The 21,577-nt window shown below is 36.9% G+C and overlaps 1 protein-coding gene across 4 annotated transcripts in view; it reads left to right on the top strand.

Annotated features, from left to right (window-relative positions):
• The window catches only part of LOC130439543 (receptor tyrosine-protein kinase erbB-4-like), a 142,474-nt gene that overhangs the window by 72,955 nt on the left and 47,942 nt on the right, over nt 1-21,577 (top strand). For all 4 annotated transcript variants that reach the window (XM_056772224.1, XM_056772223.1, XM_056772221.1 and 1 more), the window contains exons 2-3: nt 2,314-2,465; nt 14,414-14,600. In XM_056772224.1, the coding sequence (XP_056628202.1) occupies nt 2,314-2,465; nt 14,414-14,600 (339 nt within the window). The remainder of the gene's footprint in view (nt 1-2,313; nt 2,466-14,413; nt 14,601-21,577) is intronic.

The raw sequence follows: 21,577 nt of genomic DNA, 5'->3' as shown, positions 1-21,577 counted from the left end.
TGACTAAAAGCTCCAAGAACTCACACAATATTGTGGGTTATACTTTGATTACAAAATACTATTTTGTGAATAATAATAATATAATAAAATATTTAAAAATATATTTTACATTATTATATTCGTTATATAATAATAAAATATACTGAAATGCATAAACAGTGTATTTGTAAATACTATACAAAAGTAACAAAAAAAATCCTGTTTGGACACAATTTTTTATTATTAATTAATTAAATTGATTTAAAATCATTAAAAAAATACGCATAAGAACCAAATGTGTTTTTTCTATATTACACAAGAATCCGAGTAGTTTGGAAAATGAGAATGTCATCATAAAAATTCACCTTGTTGCATGTGAACTTCTGAACCATCAAAAAAAAGCAGACGGAAAGTGATGAGAAGGTTTGTTGTGCATCAGCGACACAGCGTTTTTTAGATAGTTTTATTGTTGTTAATATGATAGTCTGTCACAACACTGATCCCGTCTAGATCCCAAGTTCTAAAATTCTGATGTGATGTAAGCTAAAGCTTTTTTCTGCTGACAAACCGCGTCTAAGTATGGAAAGAAATCCCAGTCAAACTGGATCATGGATTATTGGATCAATGTGGACAGAAGCATCAGGAAACATTCTCATTTTGTACTTTAATGTAGATCACTCACCTCTATATTTAGGTTTAGACTTTGACCTTCATGATAAAGTAAGTACACACAGCACCAAGACTAGAAGGCCGAAGAATGAGTGAATGTAAAAAAATGTATGTGTAAATGTGATGGCAAACAGTTTTCTTTGGTGTGCAAAGAAAACATGCTGTAATGTCAGAGAATGAGATCTGATTCTTAGTCATGTTCCCTAAAGGAATAATTTATTACACCTTCTTACAAATGAACCATCATAAGTATTCTTGTGTGAACACTTATGGCTGGTAAGTTTTCTGTATGGGCAAAAAGTTTCATTTTAGACCCTGTCGATACAAATTTGCCCAAACATTTTTCAAAGATGGCCAACTCATCTTTTCATATCCTTCCCATCTCGGATATTAGTTCCTGACAACATGGCTTTCGTGAATCCTGCAAAACTCAAAATGCCATAAACTGGCAAAAACAAACGCCTGCATGCACTACAATGGATTCCTTAAAACATCTCATTCCATCCAAAGCCAAAGTCTGCAGAATGAACAGGACCCATCTTTCTCTTTAACAGTGGATGAAAGATGGCAGGTGTTTTTTTTTTTATCTCGCGACGTGCCATTTGTATTCCGTGTGTCAACCCCTCGAAAAAAGTAAAAATGGACCTTTTCGGGAATTAGGTTCTTTATTGTTATGTTATTTTGGTCTTTCTCAAAATCAAATGAACTCCAACATGATATTCGCAAGCAGCGGATGACGTTCTCTTCAGTGGCTCATTTTGTCATATGCAGACGTGTGGGGTTTTCAATACAAGTATCCGTTCTTCAGTTGTCCAGCAGAGGTCTGAATCTTTAGCTGTGTAGCCACCGTGATGTCCTTCGGGACCATCGAACTGCGGCGCTGAATAGATTTAGTTGGGAAGGGTGTAATTTGTCCGCAGCTATAATACGGATTGGCCCACTCTGCAAGCGGTGGGCCGTAATATAGCTGGCTGTAATGTAGAGAAACAGTCGCCCTCTGGGGTTCAATAACTGCTGATTACTAGTGCCTCCACTTCAAAACCATCAACATCAGCCCGGCAGCCAGCAGCATTAGAACTCAAGCACAAATGCCTCTGCTCTGCTGTTGTCTGGAGTTTCTGTTTGCCCTGAGCGTGTTGAGAAAATACTTGAGCTCATAGAAAAGATTATATTAGGGGATTGTTCTGGTCAGGTCTCCTTTGTCTTCATTCAAAGGGGAAGGCGAAGCTGAGCGGTGGAGTTATTAGCAATAGGTTTGAATCTTTAGGCAACCAGTTAGGTTAGAATGCACAGGTTAGTTTGCACATATATTTACCGCAAAGTTATTTGGATTATGAAAGAGTTTATGACAGACAACATTGTTTAATGAATAATGCTCAATAATACCTTTAATGTGCAATAGAAACATCAAGTTTGTTTTGACTTCAAACATAGGACCCTCGAGTAAAACCATTGAGTCAAACCATTGAGTAAATGGAGACCGGGAGGCCAAAAAGTTGAATCTTGTTTGTATAGCTGCTTTAACATGATGTGAATATTTGTTATTTGTATATGCCCCGGTAATTGCTTTTCATACACCTAATTGATTCTTTTTTAGGCTTCATAAAATGGTGAATGTCTTCATTTAACTATGTAATCTATCTAATGGCTCTTTCTTTTCAACAGTGTGCCCCGGGACAGATAACAAGCTCAGCACACTGTCCGATGTGGACCAGCAGTACAGAACCCTTCGTAAGTTCTATGAGAACTGTGAGGTGGTCATGGGGAATCTGGAGATCACCAGTATCGAACGCAACCGCAACCTGTCTTTCCTCAAGGTGAGAATCCACACCTAAAACAGACAAACCTATAGTAAACAGATGAATAGATAGAAACACACTTTGTTTAGAGAGATAGACAGGCATATACATGATGTATCAGGACAGACAGATGCATGCTCTATATTAGACATACAGACAGATAAATGCTCTTTTTAGATAGACAAATAGAATCTCTAGAAAGTGTCTCTGTTTTAGACAGACAGACAGCGAAAGACACACACAATATTTTAGACAGACAGATCTATTCTCTAGACCAGTGGTCACCAGGTAGACCGCATGAACTCTGTAAGGTGCCCGCCAAACACAGGGCTCAACAATAATGCTCAGGACATTTGACGAATCTATACCGATCAGCCAGGTGCTACGTCATCATGAAATGTAATTATTAGCACATGCTGTAAGCTTTACTATATTGAAGTGCAAGTGCACAAATATGTGAAAGAAAACTGAATTTGGTCCTGTGAGCCTAAAAATAAGGCAAGATACATGCTTATCAACAAGTAGCCCTCTACAGTAGATGATTTAAGATTTTCAGGTAGCCCTCATTTACAAAACAGTTGTAGACCCCTGCTCTAGACTGTTTCTCTATATTAGACAGACAAACAAACAAACAAACAGATAAACGCTCTATTTAGGCAGAAAGACAGTCAGGCAGGCAGACAGACATACAAACAAACAAACAGATACAGACTCTATTTAGACAGACAGACAGACACACATACACTCTATTTAGACAGAAAGCCAGATAGTCTAAATATATTCTCTATATTAGTCAGACAGACAGAAAAATAGATTCACAACAGATAAACAGACAGACAGACAGAGACATGTTCTATTAAGACAGACAATCAGATTGTCTAAATAGATTCTATATATTAGTCAGACAGACAGACAAATAGATTCACAACAGATAAACAGACAGACAGACAAATACATGCTCTATTTAGACAGACAGATAGATAGATTGTCTAAAGTAATTCTCTATAGTAGTCTGTTAACTGTCCCACGTTCCGTATACGGGACACCTATATTTTCATCAATATTTTGCATGTAACTTCTAATCGAATCATGACAAACTATATATCATTGGAAAAGTCTAAGACTCTAGAATACAAATAATTTATTAAGGGAGAGTAATTGATTATTTTTATTAACTCTTTCACCGCAGTTATCTCGTCATTTACAAAAATCGCTTCCCCACCAAAGACAAGTTTTAACGGCAATCAGTGTTTGTACTGTTTTACAGCCGGTGGCGCTATTACACACCTTTGGGAAAAAGTACAGAATCCCAGAACCTAGAACGTATATGTTTTAGCGGTATTTAATGATTGTTCTGAGTGTAATCTGGGCGGAATCTTTGACAAAAACGTTAATTATCTGTTTAATCAAAGTGATGCATTTTTGAAGAAACCTTCCCACATCTACGGAGTGATAAAAAACGAACAAATGAAGGTAGAAGAATATGGTTTGTTTTCATTTTAAAAGCTGAGACTCTGTTCTTTCATTTTACAAATTGTTTGTCCATTTACAGAAAATTTACAGTGAGCCAATAAATTTTGGGTGAAAATGTTAAAAAACGCTGGCGTAGGCTGGCAACTTTTTTTTAAAGAGGATGGCAGCGAATGACAAAGACAGACAGACAAGTATATTCTACAGATTCTCTATTTGGACAGACAGACAGACAGTCACGGATACATGCTTGTTCTATTCAGGCAGGCGGGTACACACACACACACACACCCAAACAAACACATAGATTTTAAAGATTCTCTAGACAGATTCTCTATTTAAACCGACAGACAGTCACGGAAACATGGTTGCTCTATTCAGGCAGGCAGATAAACACTCGCACGCATGCACACACACACACACACACAGTCGGATGGACAGACAGACAGACAGATTCTTTAGACGGATCATCTATGTTGGACAGACAGACAGATTCTCAATTTAGGCGGATAGATTTGACTAATTCAACTCATGGTTATGTTCAGTACAGTTTCAATTTAGCTTTGAAACTGATGCAGCTTTTAATAAAATATAAATATTAAAACAAAATATAATGCATTAATACCTGACATACTACACAGAAGACTCTATACATAACAGAAGACTATGTAAATATATAAATAACCGAAGACTATTTGCTCTCAGGATGAACAGTGACATGACATTAGAGAGAAAAGCCGTTCTGTATTTGCGGATTTCAAAGGCGGATGGGGCTTTTAGCAGTCTTTTGTACCGTACCTGCAATTACTGCTAACACTGATGGCTAAATAGCTCTTTTAAATTTGCATTAATGGATGTTACGGTTCGCTCTGGTTTCAAAGTTTACCGCAGTTTGGTTATCGCTGCAGAAATAGAGGGAAAAGCTTGCACACACCTGGTCTGCATGGTGAAATGGCATTATTTATTCACAGAGAACTTTGCTTCTGAGTTTCCAAATGTCTTTTTTTTGGTCAGGAAAGCTGTACCATAATGGTCCTGATGTATCAGGGTAAAAACATGGTCACTGCTCTTTTAGTAAAGTAAATGTAGTGCCAAAATTGTACTGCAATATTTGTGTGCATACGTTACATACAACCATCAGCCCCACAACCCCCGTGGACACTCCGCATCATTCCCCCCGACAACATTTGTGGAGGGCCTATGTGGGCCCAAAAATCTAGGGACGAATTTGCTTCCCACTCCACCATGTCCATATGCAATACATATGCCCATGACTGATCTCAATTCAACGTTTTGGCTGACCTGTTTCAGAGGTCTGATATTTCCCCATCAATCGAAGCAGCATACGCGGAGCGGCATTTGAATCGGCATGCAGTGTCTCTTTGGCCTGTCAAGCACACCCGCTGTCAGGTTATATCCTGATCATGGCCCGAGCGCTCCCGCGTCAGCTAATGATGTTACGGGATTTGATTGACTCTTCATTAAAGTCTGATCAATCAAGCTGTTGGCGTCCTCCATGGTCGCCTAGCAGGAATACCAGAGCGCTTTAATGTTAGAGCTGCCGGCTCGAGTTAATGTCAGGATGTGACACAGACGATCGGCTCATTGCATTTGCCGCTCTGTCACTGCGGTACTTATATACACCGTTCTGTACATGGCGAGCGAGAGATGCGTAGGGCGGTATAACATCTCTCAGGACATTTTCTCTCCCTTCCATGTCCTTTTTGCATTTCAATCTTCTAGTTGACAACACTTCTGAGCTCTCTACCTCTCCCTCTCCACCCAGCGGAGACCCTTAGGCGAGAAAACACTTTTAGGTGGGAGTGTTTAAGATGGAGACCTGGTGTGACCCTCTGTGTATCTGAGACTGGCTGTGGCTCTCGCTCTCATGAATTTTTGATGGAGAAAAATATCAGTCCATTTACGTTCGACAAACAGAGTTATATGCTGCATTGCAATTCTTGGACGTCTTGCGGATGACTGTCAGGGACCAACAATATTGTCTAGGGTTTCAATACTGCTGTTTGAGAAAAGACAAGGACTGAATGTTATTTTTTTGATTTTTTATTCAAAAATATTGGAGTAGTTTTAGTCATTTTCCTTTTCTGCAGTTGATTTAAATATGAAATATTAATTCAAATTCAGTTGGTGCAGATATTCCAGTAGTCAAAATTTATAAAGAAAATTTCGTGTATAATACTTTTAATGTTTAGTTATTTGCATTTTTGTACAGCTGCAGGTTTACCGCCATGAATTCAACAATGCATTATCTACGATAACTCAGACACGCAAGACACAATGCAGCAGCGAGCTCACAACCACCAACCGACAGAATCACCACAGACAGAAAATGACACAGATTGGAGAAGTAGGCTGTTCGGACCGTGCAGACAGACACTGCACACAAACAAACCGATCTCTGTTACAACACTCTCTCCGTCTACAACTTTCTCACTAGTTGCTCTTTCGCTGGAAGCCTACAACTCAAGAAAACTTCTCACAAACACTCCATTAAAAAAAGGCTAGAAAAGAAAACCCACTTGCTTTAGTGATGAAGACCTAGACTTAGAGTTTTATGTTGGCACGAATAAGCCATCAAAGAAGAGACAATTAAATATTGCTAAACATCTGAGGGGAAAAAACGGAATCTCTATACACATGAACATGAATCATTTCCTTTTTAAATGTTTATGTTGTGTATATGCCTAAATCTGGTATTCACGTACAGTGAAATCGAGAAAAGGTTTTTGGTACTTTGAAAATTCAGTATTTTGACTGGCAAATCGCGCTGTATGACATTAATTTATGACTATGCAACTTTGTGAAAGTGGGCGCTCTGCGTTTATGAGTGTGAAATGCAAATAATTCTTTCGCCAATTCTATGAATTGCATCTTTATATACAGTATGTGAAATTTACATAAATTCACATACACATAAACTGCACACTATAAAACTAAAACTAGATTATTTAATGTCCTCATTCTCGCAAAGAACAATAGTTCAAACAGTCTGATGGTAACAGTGTTTAAGAAATAAATTGTAAATGTAAGCAGTGCAATAAAATGCAATGTTCATTGTAGTAGAGTAGGCGGGGCGAGAGCGTGGTTCGAGTCCGGTGAGTAATTGTGAATGAGCGCCAGCTGTGTGCACACCGGGCTCGAATCACGTAGGAGATTGGGAGCATATAAAAGGAACGACCGACCTGACCGTCGAAGAGAGAGGACCGGGCCTGAACATGTTTTACGGTTGTATTTATGTTCTTGTGTTTTGTATTTATGTTTTGTTCGCTGGCGGTCGGCCGTGAGGGGCCGCCGGCTGTTATTATTTGTATTAAATCTTTATTTAAATGTCTGCCGGTTCCCGCCTCCTTCCTTCCATGTCTGAATCGTATTACATTCATAATAAGTAAGTATCTTTATCAAAATATTCAATACATTGTATAAGAATTGGGTACAGTATACTATATATATACATTGCATTTCATTGCTTTGCATTTTAGCATCAACTGATATGTGACCCTGGACAACAAAACCAGTCTTATGGGTCAATTTTTCGAAATTATCCTTTCTGATTCTTTAAAAAGCTGAATAATTAAGCTTTCTATTGATGTATGGGTTGTCATGATATCATAATATTTTGCGGAGAAATAACCGTTTAAAACTCAGGAATCTGATAATGCAATATAATCAAAATATTGCAAAAATTGGCTTTGAAGTTGTTAATAAGAGGCACTGTTGCTGGTCATCCACTCCCAAAATATCCTTATGATTTTGGGCATAAAAGAAAAATCGATAATTTCTACCAATACAATGTATTTTTGGCTTTAACTAAAAATGTTCCCGTGCTACTTAAGACTGGTTTTGTGATCCAGGGTCAAATGTGTTCACAAAACAGATAATGTACTGGCAGACAATATTTTTTATTATACCTAAACATCCATGTTAAAACGACATTGTTTAAAGTGATCTGTTTGCGTCTAGTGTTTCCTCTAAGGGAGGGAATACCCATCCCCATCCATTTGCTTCTGTGTCCCATGCAATCCACTGCTTTCCGTTTTAATTAGGATGTAATCAGAAACTGGGCCTGTCATTAATCAAAACCACTCAAATGAGAGGGGATTGTCCAGAACGCTACCCTCATTACAGCTTTCTGTGTGTGTGATCTAATATTTCAAGGATGAAGCACTGTGAAAACCCAAACACTAGAAAGTCAGTTCTTTATGTTTGGCTGAAAGATCAGCAGTCAAACCGGTTCAGTTCAAATGAATAAGAGAGGAACCCTATCCAGCATGTTCACTAAATGATTAAATATGCAAATAAATACTACAATTAGAAGATCATTACTCTCAGAATAATTGATTTTATATGTGTTAAAGATATGTTTAAAAGACGCAAAAATGTTTTTCTTGCACAATGGAACATGAAATTAAGAAGGGATGTTTCAAGACATACTGCAAAAACAAATCTTTAAAAGTAGGGTCAGATGTACAACGTACATTAATATGAAGGAATTTACGATATTGGTTTATTTTTACAGCTGTTTCACCAGTATTCAGCAGTTTGTACTGCATTGAGTTGTGTTTTAGGGTTCATGGAAATTTTGTGAAATTGGATAACTTCCATTTGTCATTGTTTTTCTCCTTTTTTTACTTTGCATGTGTCTTATCCTACCTGATGTCACGGGAATTCGTTACTATTTTACAAGGTGGCTTATTTGTTTGAATTCGTACGTTGGGAATCATTCAAAATCACATCGTAAAATAGGTACGTTTTTGCCGTGAGATTGTGTTGGTTACATCACTGAGTCATATTTTCCTATTTTTAAAAGGCAAGGGTATGTCTGAAAAGTTGTGCACATTACTGTAGAGTATATTACTAAGCATAGTGTGCTTACTGTGTACTCCATACTGTTTGTTTGGAGTATACTCTGTGGTTTAGAGAACATTTAGGATGCAACATTGTTGTCACATGACCATACAATACATATGACATAACAAAAGATAATAAAAACAAATTTACTGGCTGTCCACAGATTGCATTATACCACGTATACTATATTGTATAAGTATGGTGCTGGATCATCATATACCTTATACAGTAGTTGTTATATTCATGCCTTTCTCTTTGCATACACGACACATTTCGAGGGAGTGCGTGATTATTTTCTCCCACTTCCACAGCGATGTATGGACATGTCCTTTCCCAAGAGGTAAATGAACCAGGCTGTAATTTTACTGGAGTTGATGCTACTTGACTCCTGCACCTCTCATTTACAGATGTAGATTCTCACTACCTCCTAGCTAACACTTCACCCTCTAAAATCACTTCAGCCTGACATAATGTGCCCAGTGAGAAAGAACACGGTTCAAGAGGGCTTATGGGCGAAAATGGTAATTGTGTCGGTGAGTTAATAGCAGCGTCTCATTATGCCACTGCCCTGTCGCTGTACGACTGTCAGAGAGGAGCGCTTCAAAGCCGCCACCGGCTCTCTAACGTTCAATTAATTACGGTGTTTTTATATAAAATTAACATGTTGTTAGATTGCTAGAATGCTCCCGTCACCTCCCACACATTATAGCTCTATAAGTATAATAGTATTTACTAATTACACATTTTAGCTTGCTTTATGCTCAAAATGGCGTGAAATAATAGTAATTTTCTGTGGTCATGTGTTAAGTAACTTTCTTGTCATAACTTTTAACTGAGGTCTAGAAGTTTCACAAACATGAGGAGATCATTGCCATGGCGATATATTACTTTCACTAGTAGGTCAATTGCTTTTTCAGGCGTTTTTTAAGCATCCCACATGAAAATACTGTAATAAAATGTATAGATTCTAGAGTCACACAGTTGCATATTAAAGTGCGCAACAGTATTTATAGGATATCAATTCTATATAATTAATACTCTAAAATGATGTGAACATTATTTTTAAATGTACTAGCATCTGTATAGTACATACTAAAGTATAGTATTTTTTTCATACGGGATTAAACAATGTATCTGTTATTATTTTCATTGTGATTTGAGTTATTTTATTTTTGATTATAATTTTTTCGAGGACGAACAAGAGGCAAATTAGCAGCGCTCACCTTTTTGTGTCAGTCTGACAATTTTTGAGTTAACTGCCAAACTATCAAGTTTAAAAAAAAGGTAAAATATTCTCATTTTTATTACAAAATTGTCATGAAACTTTCAAAATTTAATCAGTTTCATCGGAAGTCTTTTGGTCATTTGGCAATTTTGTTGCTGGTAAAAGTTGTAAAATTAACTCATCAGTTTATCAATCGGTCCACCGAAGTTGTCGCAAATATACACATTTTGGACAAAGAAAGTACCTGTTGGCCTTTAGAAAGCGACTTATGCGCCCATTTAGCTTCAAGGCCCATTGCAATGCCTTGAAACGCTCAGCATCATTGAATGTGTTGACGTAATTTCAACTGAAAAATGCAAAGAGCGCCAGACATATCGAATGAACCCGCCCCTTTTTAAAATAACCAATAGCAAAGCTGCATTTTACAGCATAATAGCCACAGTGGTGTAAAAGAAGATGACGATCAGTGTTACCAGCGATGTGTCATTTGAAGCTTGTTATTTACGTTAGAGAGTAACACCCGCGTTTGTCTTCTCCTTTACTCATCAAGGCTGCGATGTCCGAACTCATTAATACAGCCTTCACATCCAACATTATTTGTAGACTTAAAATGGGACAAATACCATTTGTTTTCTCAGCGGATTTGTGCGTGTGATCGCAAAATGATCAGCTCTGCTATCATGTCTTTGAACAGGAGGACAGTCACGTGCAACCGCTCACGTAACACCCAAAATTAAGACTTTAATGTAAATGGTTACACTGTCTGGTCCATAATGCATCATTCACCATGTAGGACGTAATAAATAAGCGAACAAGTGGCTCCATTAAGGATTCCGCAGCTCTAATAGTAAAGGGGGCGGGACTACCGATTCTAAAGCGGATTTGATTGGACGAGAACTTTGAAGCGTGGCTGAAGTGTAGCGTGATTCGGAAAAAAAAATTGGAATTTTGTCAGCATGTAGGGGCATATCAGTTTATTAATGTCCTTAAGGTTCACTTTTTTTTAATAAAGGGAAAAAAACGTTCATTTTGATTTCACTGGGGCTTTAACCACCGCTGGGAGTCATTCAGTGTTGAGGTCTCTGAGGTGAAATGAATTTCTCACAGACCCAATTACAGACCTCAAAATGATTACAGCTACAAGAAAATGTCTGACAAAAAAACTGGCTGTAATAAAATGCATGGCATTAATAGGAACAGTTCGATTGCGTGTCTTAATCTGTCACATTAGACAATATTGACCGTGACAGAAATAAAGCCAAAGGGCAATTAGTGTACGAAATCAATTACACAAAATCTTTATCTGAAAAGCTTTTTGCCTGGACATTGATTGTAGCATACAGAGGATATAATAAAACAATTTAGGTAGAAGATTCAATCTTCATGAATCACATTTAATACATTTCATTTAATGTATTTAGACTTGATTTTCAACTGCAATTCTTTTCTCCAAAGGGTGGGTGATTGTTGTTTCTGAAGATACTCACAAAGATCATAATTGCCTTTCAAATAAACATAATAGTTGTTATTGAGACGCCAACCACCAAGTCCCATTTATTTTTTAATGTTTTTGACGTATGAAAATCAAACGTATACTATATAACTTATAACATGCATTGTTATTCCTAATTTAGCCCTCCCAATTGTTTTCCCATTATGGACTTTTATATTTGCCATCGAAATGTAGTTTCAGGGCAAATATGCGCAGTGTCATGGTGCGTGGCACACGGAGTGGAACAAACAGATTTCGTTTAACAATAGCGATGACATTTATATTGTGTTCCTCTTCGGGTTGAAAACATAACAGGCCGTGCCGGCTCGCCGAAGTCTGTCATCTAAAAATGGATGATGAGGACCCTGAAAGTCTCCTCGCTTCTCACCGTGCTGTTGACTACGGCCCTCGTTCGCTGTCAAATGTTTCTGTGAAATGATTTCCTGACACTTCCGCACGTAACTGGAGATGCTCTGTTCATTCATTTAAAATATTCTTGCGTTTGCTCTGTTATGTTTGTCAACTCAGTAAAGATGTCAGCAGGCTTATGGAATGGCAACGTTTATGAGGTATGACACCGCAGAGAAAGATGTTAACTATTTGATGTCTTCCTGAACATTTCTTTAATGAAAATAAAGTTTTTAATGCCCATCGTTGATATCTCAGTTTTCTTAAATGAGATGAATTGTAATGAAGTCATTTAAAATGATGGAAAAATCCATATTCTGTTATTCATTGTTCATGTATGTGTATTTCATAGATCACTGAATGAACATTTACTACTCTTTGCATTGTTCTACTTTGATGGGAAGTGAATAAAAGGGGTGCTGACTGTATTGTGTGAATGGAACAGTGAGTTACTGAAAGCAAAGGACATTCTGTGGCCATCCAAGCTCATGTCCAAAACCCTCCAAGGCTGGAGAATTTCACGATTTTCGCACCAGACGGGACATGATGTCTGGTATTTGTTGTTTTGTTTTCTTTTTAAGTAGAAACAAGGTTTCAGTGACTGTACAAAGCTTGAATCTTAATACAGAAATATCATTAGTACTGCAATTTATTGTATATATTTATAAAACCCTTAAAGTAACAGTCCCGCCTCACGGCTCCCGACCCGCCTTCCTCATCACTGATATAAAAAAAATATTGTTTCAAATATTTAAAATGTCTACTAATAATGCAGGCACTTAAGTCAAAGAACTATATTGATTTCCATCAAATCATTTAAGTCACCGTTACCAAAGAAGGAAATTTTAAAAGATTTATTTTTGATAATTAACGGCATGTTAAATGTATAATTTTTAGCATTACATTTCTTGGGTTACTAGTTACTATATTAACAGAAAACATTAAAGTTTTAAGCATTTTGTTTTTTAACAAGGTATTGTTAATATAAAGAGTGAATTAACATATTTGGATGTATTAAAAACGCTTGTAAAAAGGTGCTTGTTAACATACTGTACATCAGCATGCCTTTAAAAGTGCAAAACTTTTACCGGCATATAAACCGGTTTAAGCCTCATTTAGATATATATGGGTGATTGTTTACTTCTTAAATCAATTATAAATCGTGATGCAGAACAGCAATCGCCAAAAAAAAGGATTCATAAATGCATTAGGGCCTATTTGAATAAGTGTGTGTTCTTGAGAAAGTCTATTAAAAAATCTAAAGCAGGATTTTTTTATTCTCCGCAGCTGTAAGGCAATGGTTCAGTAGATTCTCTAATACCAAAAAGGGCAGGAAAACAAATTAGTGTCAAAGTAAACAGTGTTATTTGAGATGGTTGCAAAAAGCAAAGTAATCCTTTAATTAAATAAGGTAAATTAGAACTGAATTAGAAATTCTGCCCGTGGCCTGAGGGCCTGTCGTAGTTTTTAGGGGTTGTTGGTTTGTTGCTTGGTAACGGAAACTGATGCCGACATTAATAGTGGATGCTAATTCATTATTTAATAATAACTCTTAACTTTCAGTGAATCAGTATCTGGTGTGTGAAATGAAGTTGGCAGTCCTGTCATTCACTAATATGCCTTTCTCACCAAACTCACCAAAATGCAGATCGTAATGTGAGTCATTATTGGGTCATTAGGTCAATGGCTTTCAACATACAAATTCAGAACCCAAACATGTCAAATAAATGGATGGATAAACTAGGAGGTCAGATATGGTTTTACAAATGTGACTCTAGCAGTTCAGATGACTGTGTGACCTGTGACAGCTGTCAGGTGTTTCTGTCTCTGTGTGCTCGGTCATCTCCTTAAATGGATCTTCATGCCAAACATCAGCGATGCGCGATCACTTCAGTACAGTTCTATCTCATTCACAGCTTTATCACGATACAAATCCATCCTCCGGTGCTAATGACACGCAGTACCAAACGGTGATTGGATGTCAATGTGATTGATGTGGGTGTGGAGTGGGAGGGTCCACGAGTCTCCTGTTTCATTATCTTTTCAAATCATATTAAAGCTGTTTGATGAGTCGACTAATAAAGGATGAAGTTTTGCTTAAAATCTAATAAGAAGGGAAACTATAAGCACAGCATTAAGAAGGTACAAGACAAAGGAGAGGGTCTCTACTCCGAAAAAGGAACATTAGTAACATATTTTTACACAAATGAATACATTTTTAACATATTAACTGCCAATATATTAAAGAATTTCATATATATTTTGAAAATATAAGTATTATTAAGAATAATACACATTCATGTTTCTAATGTGAAACTGTGCAGACATTACACTTGACATAGAACGGAAGTTATGATGGTGTTTTCTTCCAAAGCGCGATGTGCATTATATATCTAAAGGTAATGGCTTGTGGATTAAAAAGATGCGGGGAATTCCAATTTCTGGGATTTGATTTTAAACAATTTTTGATTTTAAACAATACATTTCTTTGTTTCTTCGCAGTCCATCCGAGAGGTGACGGGTTACGTGTTGGTGGCACTGAACCAGTTTGACTATCTTCCCCTGGAGAACCTGCGCATCATCCGCGGAACAAAACTCTACGAGGGACGTTACGCGCTGGCCATCTTCCTCAACTACAGGCGAGACGGTCACTTCGGCCTCAGACAGCTCGGTCTCAAGAACTTGACGGGTATATTTAATCAGACAGAGTCCATGTTTTGCTTTTAAAATGATGTTGTAAAATTTTAGGAAAAGTTGTTTAAAAATATAAATAGATAAACGGTTAAAGGGTAAATTGTAGCTTGTTGTCACTTGAAACTCATGGGAACGTCTTCGAGAAAGTTGACATAGCAATCGCTCGCTGTGTGTAAACACACGTCTGGTAAGATTGCGGCTAATAAAGTCCCTCATGCCGTGCATTATGCTAATCGTGTAGATCCGAAAACATCTCTCATAAATGAGCTTCTCTTCATTATGTGACTGTAATTCTTGTTTTCTTATCAGCTGATTACATCCGACGTGTCTTACAGCCGGCATATGGCCGGCTTCTTTTTTTCTACCTCGCTAAGTCGCCTCACAGTGACACTTTCATTAAGCTCCATAATATGAAAACCCGTCTTAGAACAATATGTCCAAATCCCTGCTGGGATGTATAAAAGATATGGAGGGAAGCGAAAACAGATAAAGGAGTAAAAAATACCAGGAAGTCTGCGGTGCCTCAGAGGAAAACAGCCAGAGGCGTGTTAATGGCTGGTGATGACTCATGGAGGCCCAGAGGAGTCCGGCACGTGGTACAGGGGACAGCAGGTGATGAACAGGAAGTTGAGACAGCCACCAGCAGGCATCTCGCATAACCAAGTTAGATGAATCATAAATAAAGTTTTGCCACTTCAATGGTTGATTGAATTGAAACCAAGGATTGCGTTTCCTAGTATTAGAAGCGCTTGTAGCTTCTCGATTGCGGTCTGTGCACATGTTGTTTGGATACTTACAGTACTTTTAACAACCAAATTTACTGAATTAACATCAATTTGTTAAACATAAAGTGTCAATCTATTTGTCATCACACTTTTATAATATGACTTCATCACACATAAAGATACGTATTCAAAGTTACCTGCAATTGCATGTTTCAAACAGAGGTGGCGATAGAGAGGCTTTATGTAGCTTTAGGACAAACATTTGTCTTTGGAATAATTTACGGATGTGATGAGGTTGTTAATTGCAACCAACGGCTCACTCCAACCCTCCCTTTCGAAGCATTACGATGGCTGACATGGGAGTAAGATGTTGTGACGTTTTTTTTGCGCTTCTTTGCTGAAAGAAATAATGTATTTACGAAACACACTCTGTAGAGCGGTTTGTCCGTTTCAGGCTACTGTAGAAACAACATGGCGTATTCCACACAAAGGGGATGCGCAGAGTAATGTTGCTTTCTTCGATTGCGATGCGGCATCTTCTGAGCGGGTGCAAGGTTAGGGGTGCTCGGTGGTTTTAGAGTATGCACGCCAATTTCACTGTCACAAGAAAGATTATTTTACTGTGACAAAAGAAATATAAGGACAACAGAAGTAAGAGACCATTGGCCTTGAGTTATAGTTGACATGTCACAAAAATCTCACTTAAGCTTTTCAATTTTGTAACACAATAACAAACTTAAAGTGTTTTTCTAATATTTCCTCATGTAGTTTTGAAGGTAAGGCTGTAGGTTTTCCCGACATTATTTTTGCCGTTCCGTAAAGTGATGCCATAGTGGTGAAGAATTCTGAAGTTTCTTGCTTGTTTTGTGGGGTTTGTTATAAAAACTGTTTAACACCAGTATATCAGTGAGAAATCTGAAACAGAACCATTAGTCAAACTTTTGTTATACTTGAGAGCATGCACAGCATCAGAAAATCCACAAGGATTTGTACTTTGTTAAACATCTAAATGGCCCTTGACATCATCTAACCCGGCGTTGCAGAAAGTTGCATACTTTTAATGGTCCCGCAACCCCTCATAAAACACAAGTATATACTTCATAACTCCTATTCCAGTAAGACAATAAAACAGAAGAGTCTAAGACTTACTTGGAAAACAGCAAATTCTCGCTTTGAGGTATCTTGAATTTTTGCCACTGTTTTTGAATCGCATACTTTATTTCATTTTTCCATCCCCTCGGCTTTGTTGGTTGTGATTCTTAAGGCAACGTTAGCCACGATTGTGCAATTTTGGATATGAGTCGTAAGAGATTAAAGTTTCATCTCAGACCCTTGAGATATTCTGCACTGGTGATGAATGGATGCTTTGATTACAGCATCACTGTTTCCATGTTCTGGCTCTCATGGATCCTCCTCACATCTCTGCAGAATGATCAATAGCTTTCATAAGCAACTTACCAGACAATATTGAGCTTAATCTTATTTTCTGTGGTCCTCCTATCCCTTGTTGATTTTTTGGGGGGTATGTCCTTGCAGACGACCTCTGTAATGTCTCACATATTAATAGCTTTTTATTAACACTTGCAGTCCTAAATATTATAATTATATTAATATTGTCATGCCGGATAGCTAAATAATCAATGTGTTTGTGATATTCTCATAAAAGAAAAGTGTTGACAGTAGATAATATACCTATATTGCAATACAATTAATATCTGTAGTTAATATATAGTTTCTATAAGGGCTGTCAAACGATTAAGACGCATTCAGAATAAAAGTGTGTGTTCACATAATGTATGTATGCGTACTGTTTACGTCTGCATATTAATTTTGTATTTATGAAAACATACACATACTGTACATTCATATATGGAAAAAAAATAATGAAAAAACGTGTTTATAGTTTAAATTATTGGTTAATATAAATAAATACATGTTAATATATTCTTAATTTGTTTACATGTATGTGTATGCATGTTTGTATAAATACAATATTAATATGCACAGCACACACAGACATATATTATGTAAAGGTATATACATATATAATATTTAGAATATGTATATATACACAATAAATATAAATAAATGTATGAAGAGTAAATTTGCAAAAACAGATTTTTTCAAATTGTGCATTCAAACTAGTGTCTAGTTAGGTTGTTTTGATTAAGTAATAACAAAAAATTAAGCTAACTTACACTATAAAACACAATACACACTAAAAACAATAAATACATAATAAAACATAATACTTTATTATTTATTGAACAATCTTATTTATACAATAAAACCAAAAATGTTTGTGCAAATAAACTCTTCATGTATATGTTTATTATATGTACCTATATTGAATAAACATGTTTGAAATATTATATGTTTAATTTAAACAAAAATTCTCAAACAGAACTTTTTTTGACGTCATACAATCATACAATTGCCACCCTTAAACAAAAAAAATCCTCATCAACAATCCATCCGGACATATTGTCTTCAATCATCTTTGAAAAAAAGGTATGCAAACATTTTATATTATTTTCACGAAACATGAATTCAGTTACTGTGGTGCCGTGTTATTTTTTACATTTTGTTTGAATCCTGTACAGTTTGTTCCCCAAAGCCCTCTGTCAAGTTCTGCGCCACGTTTGCTGAATCCACAACTTTGCGGCAACTAATTTATTCATTATGCTACACAAACATCCTTCTAACCTCGCCGTTTGCATCCTCATATGTATGGCTGTTCAGACTCCCAGCAGTTGTGTATTAATTCGATAGCCTTGATGTGAAGCGTACTTTCGCTCACCCCCGCAGAGGCTCCCGGGCTGGTCTGTCCTGTTCTGCGTTCTCCGGCACATAGCCTTGGCCGCTACTTAATGATCATTTTCTTGCTTCTGATCTGCTGTCCGTACTGTCCGTGAACCCAAGGTTGTATCTGATTGGATGACCAGGTTTGATCCAGCCGGGTCCATGTTATTGTTCATATCTTTACAAAACCGTCTCGCAGACATGTTTTGAAGCTTTTCAGATTTGAGGACACACTGTTTGTACTTATACACTCGAGAGCCTCTCAGGTTTGTTGAGTTTCTCATGTTTTCAAGGCACATGAATGCAGTGCCACTGTCGTGTGTTATGCTGTCTAGATGAAGTGATGAAAAATATCGCTTAATTTTCAACACTGGTCACCAAGAAGTTGCAACCGTATTCATTTAAATTAGCAGACTTAAACAGTTACGATTGATCGTCATTATTTTTTTATTTGTTTCATCTCACAATTATTCTTTAACCTTGACTGATGTTTTGTGTAGAGTCGCATCTCTTGAATAAAATGTAGACATTTTCCCTGGTTGTGGAAAATACATACTGTATTTCAGAATTGATGAATTATTGACCTGCATCTGACAAAGAAAACAAAAACTAAGACGATGTGAATTGACCCCCAGAGTCCTGACCTCAACCCAACTGATGTGCTGAAGAATACCGAAGTCAACTTCGAGTGACTTTCCCATCATCAATACAAGATCACGGCTTGAAATGATGCAACTGGACAGAAATAAATGTTGTGATGTTGTATGATGATGTTTAAGCACAATTATTTAAAATCAATGCACAAAAAAACCTTTTCATCATTTTGGCGCTTTGCGAGTTTCAGATATAAATAAAATGATTTCCTGCCACAATTTTGCTCAAAAAGATTTGGTATTAACATAACAAAAAATTAATATAGATGAGAAAGGAAATAAAAACTTGTAGGGATGAAAAACTAACAGTTAATAGTAAATAATTTACTAAACAGATGAATTTGATAGCTGTGCTTTATATAAGACTTCCTTTACAACTATTCTATCACTCAACAAGCAAATACGCAAATAGGGAAAAACAAGAAAGTACATTAAAGATGTTAAAATCTGAACATGACAATAAACTGTTTCCATTTGTGTCTTTAGTAGCTGTCTTGGCATAGCTATACAGTGCATGGCTGAAAAAAGGCACGCACATATATTATCTATCCGAAGCTGTCACTACTCAACATAAAACAATATATTTATAAGTTCTTTGATTTTATTTCCAAAGCTATTGTTATAATATTACTTCCTGAATATGAAATTATGTCTGCAAATTCTGTTATTTCAACCATCAGTCAAGAACAAAGGGGGACAGGAGGAGTGCATTGTGGGTAATAATTGGTTTGCGTCGGAATCCGGAAAAAACAATGGCTGTTCATTGCAGCAGAATGTGATTAAGACAATCCTCTGAGGACTTCCTGCGGTGGGGATATAAAGAGATCTCCCGACTCAATACTGGTGGCAAATTGCATTCTGGGTGTTTTTCTCTCTGTGGTCTCCGTTGTTCTTTTAAAGCTTATGCATGACACAAAGGTCTGCTTTTACAGGAGATATTTAACTTCTTGCCCCTGTACACTACAGTACAAAATAGTCATTTTTTCACCAGTCAAATGTACAGTATTATCAAGGGAATAATTGACGGATTGCAGTTGTGTTGACTCCATTAATGAATTTTTGGCCGTACTTGAGTCATGTTAAGGTCACTTTTGTTTGGTTTAGTAATGAATGGTTGTAAATTATTCCTCTTATAATGAATGTAAATCTGATGGTCTCAGACTCCCTCATGGCTGGCCCTCAATGTGTTTATTGTCCATTTCATAGAAAGCATTGGAATAAAGACATTCTTAATTAGAATGAGAAATATAATTTATTATGTTAATATATATGAATAACAGTAGGGTTAGGGTTAGTAGAAAAGCAAGAACTACTGGGGTTGAAATCACTTGATGTCATGAGGAACGGTGCAAGGATGGGGCTTCAATGACTGACTGACTGAAAACTGACATTCAAATCTGCATCGATTTTGTTAGCGACAGCCAACTTCCGACGATCAAGCTAGTTCTCGATGGATGAAATAAAGCCCCGCCCTACATCTCAGAAGGCATTTCACTCAGATGTTTGTCAGGATATGCTGAAGACGACAAATGCTCTTCTGTATCATAATAACTTTAAGGAAATAAATACTGTAAGCTAGACACCCACAATCACCAGGAATTCCTTGAATCATTAGTATTATTGTATTATGTTTTTAATAATCTCAATATCTCTTTATATTTTTTTTCCACAAGCATCGACAAGTATAAGTTATTCTGCAAATCCTGTAAAAATCTGTAAATTTTGTACTGAACTAACTAGCTGAATTATTTATAATTGTTTATACAGTTGTTTTATAATGTTAATATATGTATATTTTTAATATCTCAATGTCATAAAATATTTTGGCTATCAGTTATGCCAGACTTATTTCTATGTAAAGACCCGATTTCACCGACAAGGCTACATTTATGCAAAAATGGCAAATAAACCTCTGAACACCATTTACAAATAAGCCAACCCTTTCTATCTGAATGGGTAAGATTTTTTCTCTAAAATTAATGCTGACTTAATGCTAACAGTCAAAAGACAACTTTCAACTTTTTTGACAACCCAAAAGTTTGATGATGTCATCATTTACTCACCCTTTTGTCAATTCAAACCTGTATGACTTTATTTCTTCGGCAGAACCAAAAGAAGATTTTGAAGTGAAAGTTTTTTTTGGTTGAACTATTCCTTCTAACATCACTGGAGAGCAACAGTGTCAATATTTCATATTCTACGGTAAAAGGCAAACATAATTGTCTTGTATTCTGTGTATTCTCCATGACACTTCCATGAATTTTAAGAGAGTGATTTCAAACACACCACCTCCTGCGATAAAATCTTTAATCTTTAAATCTACCTTTACCCAAGAACAGGAAAGAAATGCAAGATGCACCTGCTATTTGTATCTCGCAGGGTTCTGTTAGCATAGACTGTGTGTGGTGACGGCCATATCGCCGCTCGACCAACCGTACCAGCCCGTCCTCATGAGACCCTGCTGTTGTTGTGCTGCTGGGTGTGATTTCTGGGCTCTGTGCTATCACCACAAGCCAAGCTCCCCTCCCCGTGCGGCTTTATAATGAGACGAGTCGGGAATGCGGACGGCCGGCTGAATGATGGAGCTCGGCAGCCATCGAGGGCTGTGGAACGTGATGCTACTCTGAAGAGGATATTAGTGGAAATGGCACTAAGCGAGCGCGAGACGGAGGGGGAAATTACATTAGCATTTATTTTATATAAATAGAGTGACTCCAAACATCTCTCATTTTTCAGAGATTGGTCTCTTTCAGCGGCCATTTTGGACTCTGTTGATAGTCTGAAAATATGAT

This window comes from Triplophysa dalaica, chromosome 2 (genome assembly GCF_015846415.1).
Source record: "Triplophysa dalaica isolate WHDGS20190420 chromosome 2, ASM1584641v1, whole genome shotgun sequence".
Classification (NCBI taxonomy): Eukaryota; Metazoa; Chordata; class Actinopteri; order Cypriniformes; family Nemacheilidae; genus Triplophysa; species Triplophysa dalaica.
Note: the sequence above shows the minus strand (reverse complement) of the source record. Positions and strands in the feature narration are given on the sequence as shown.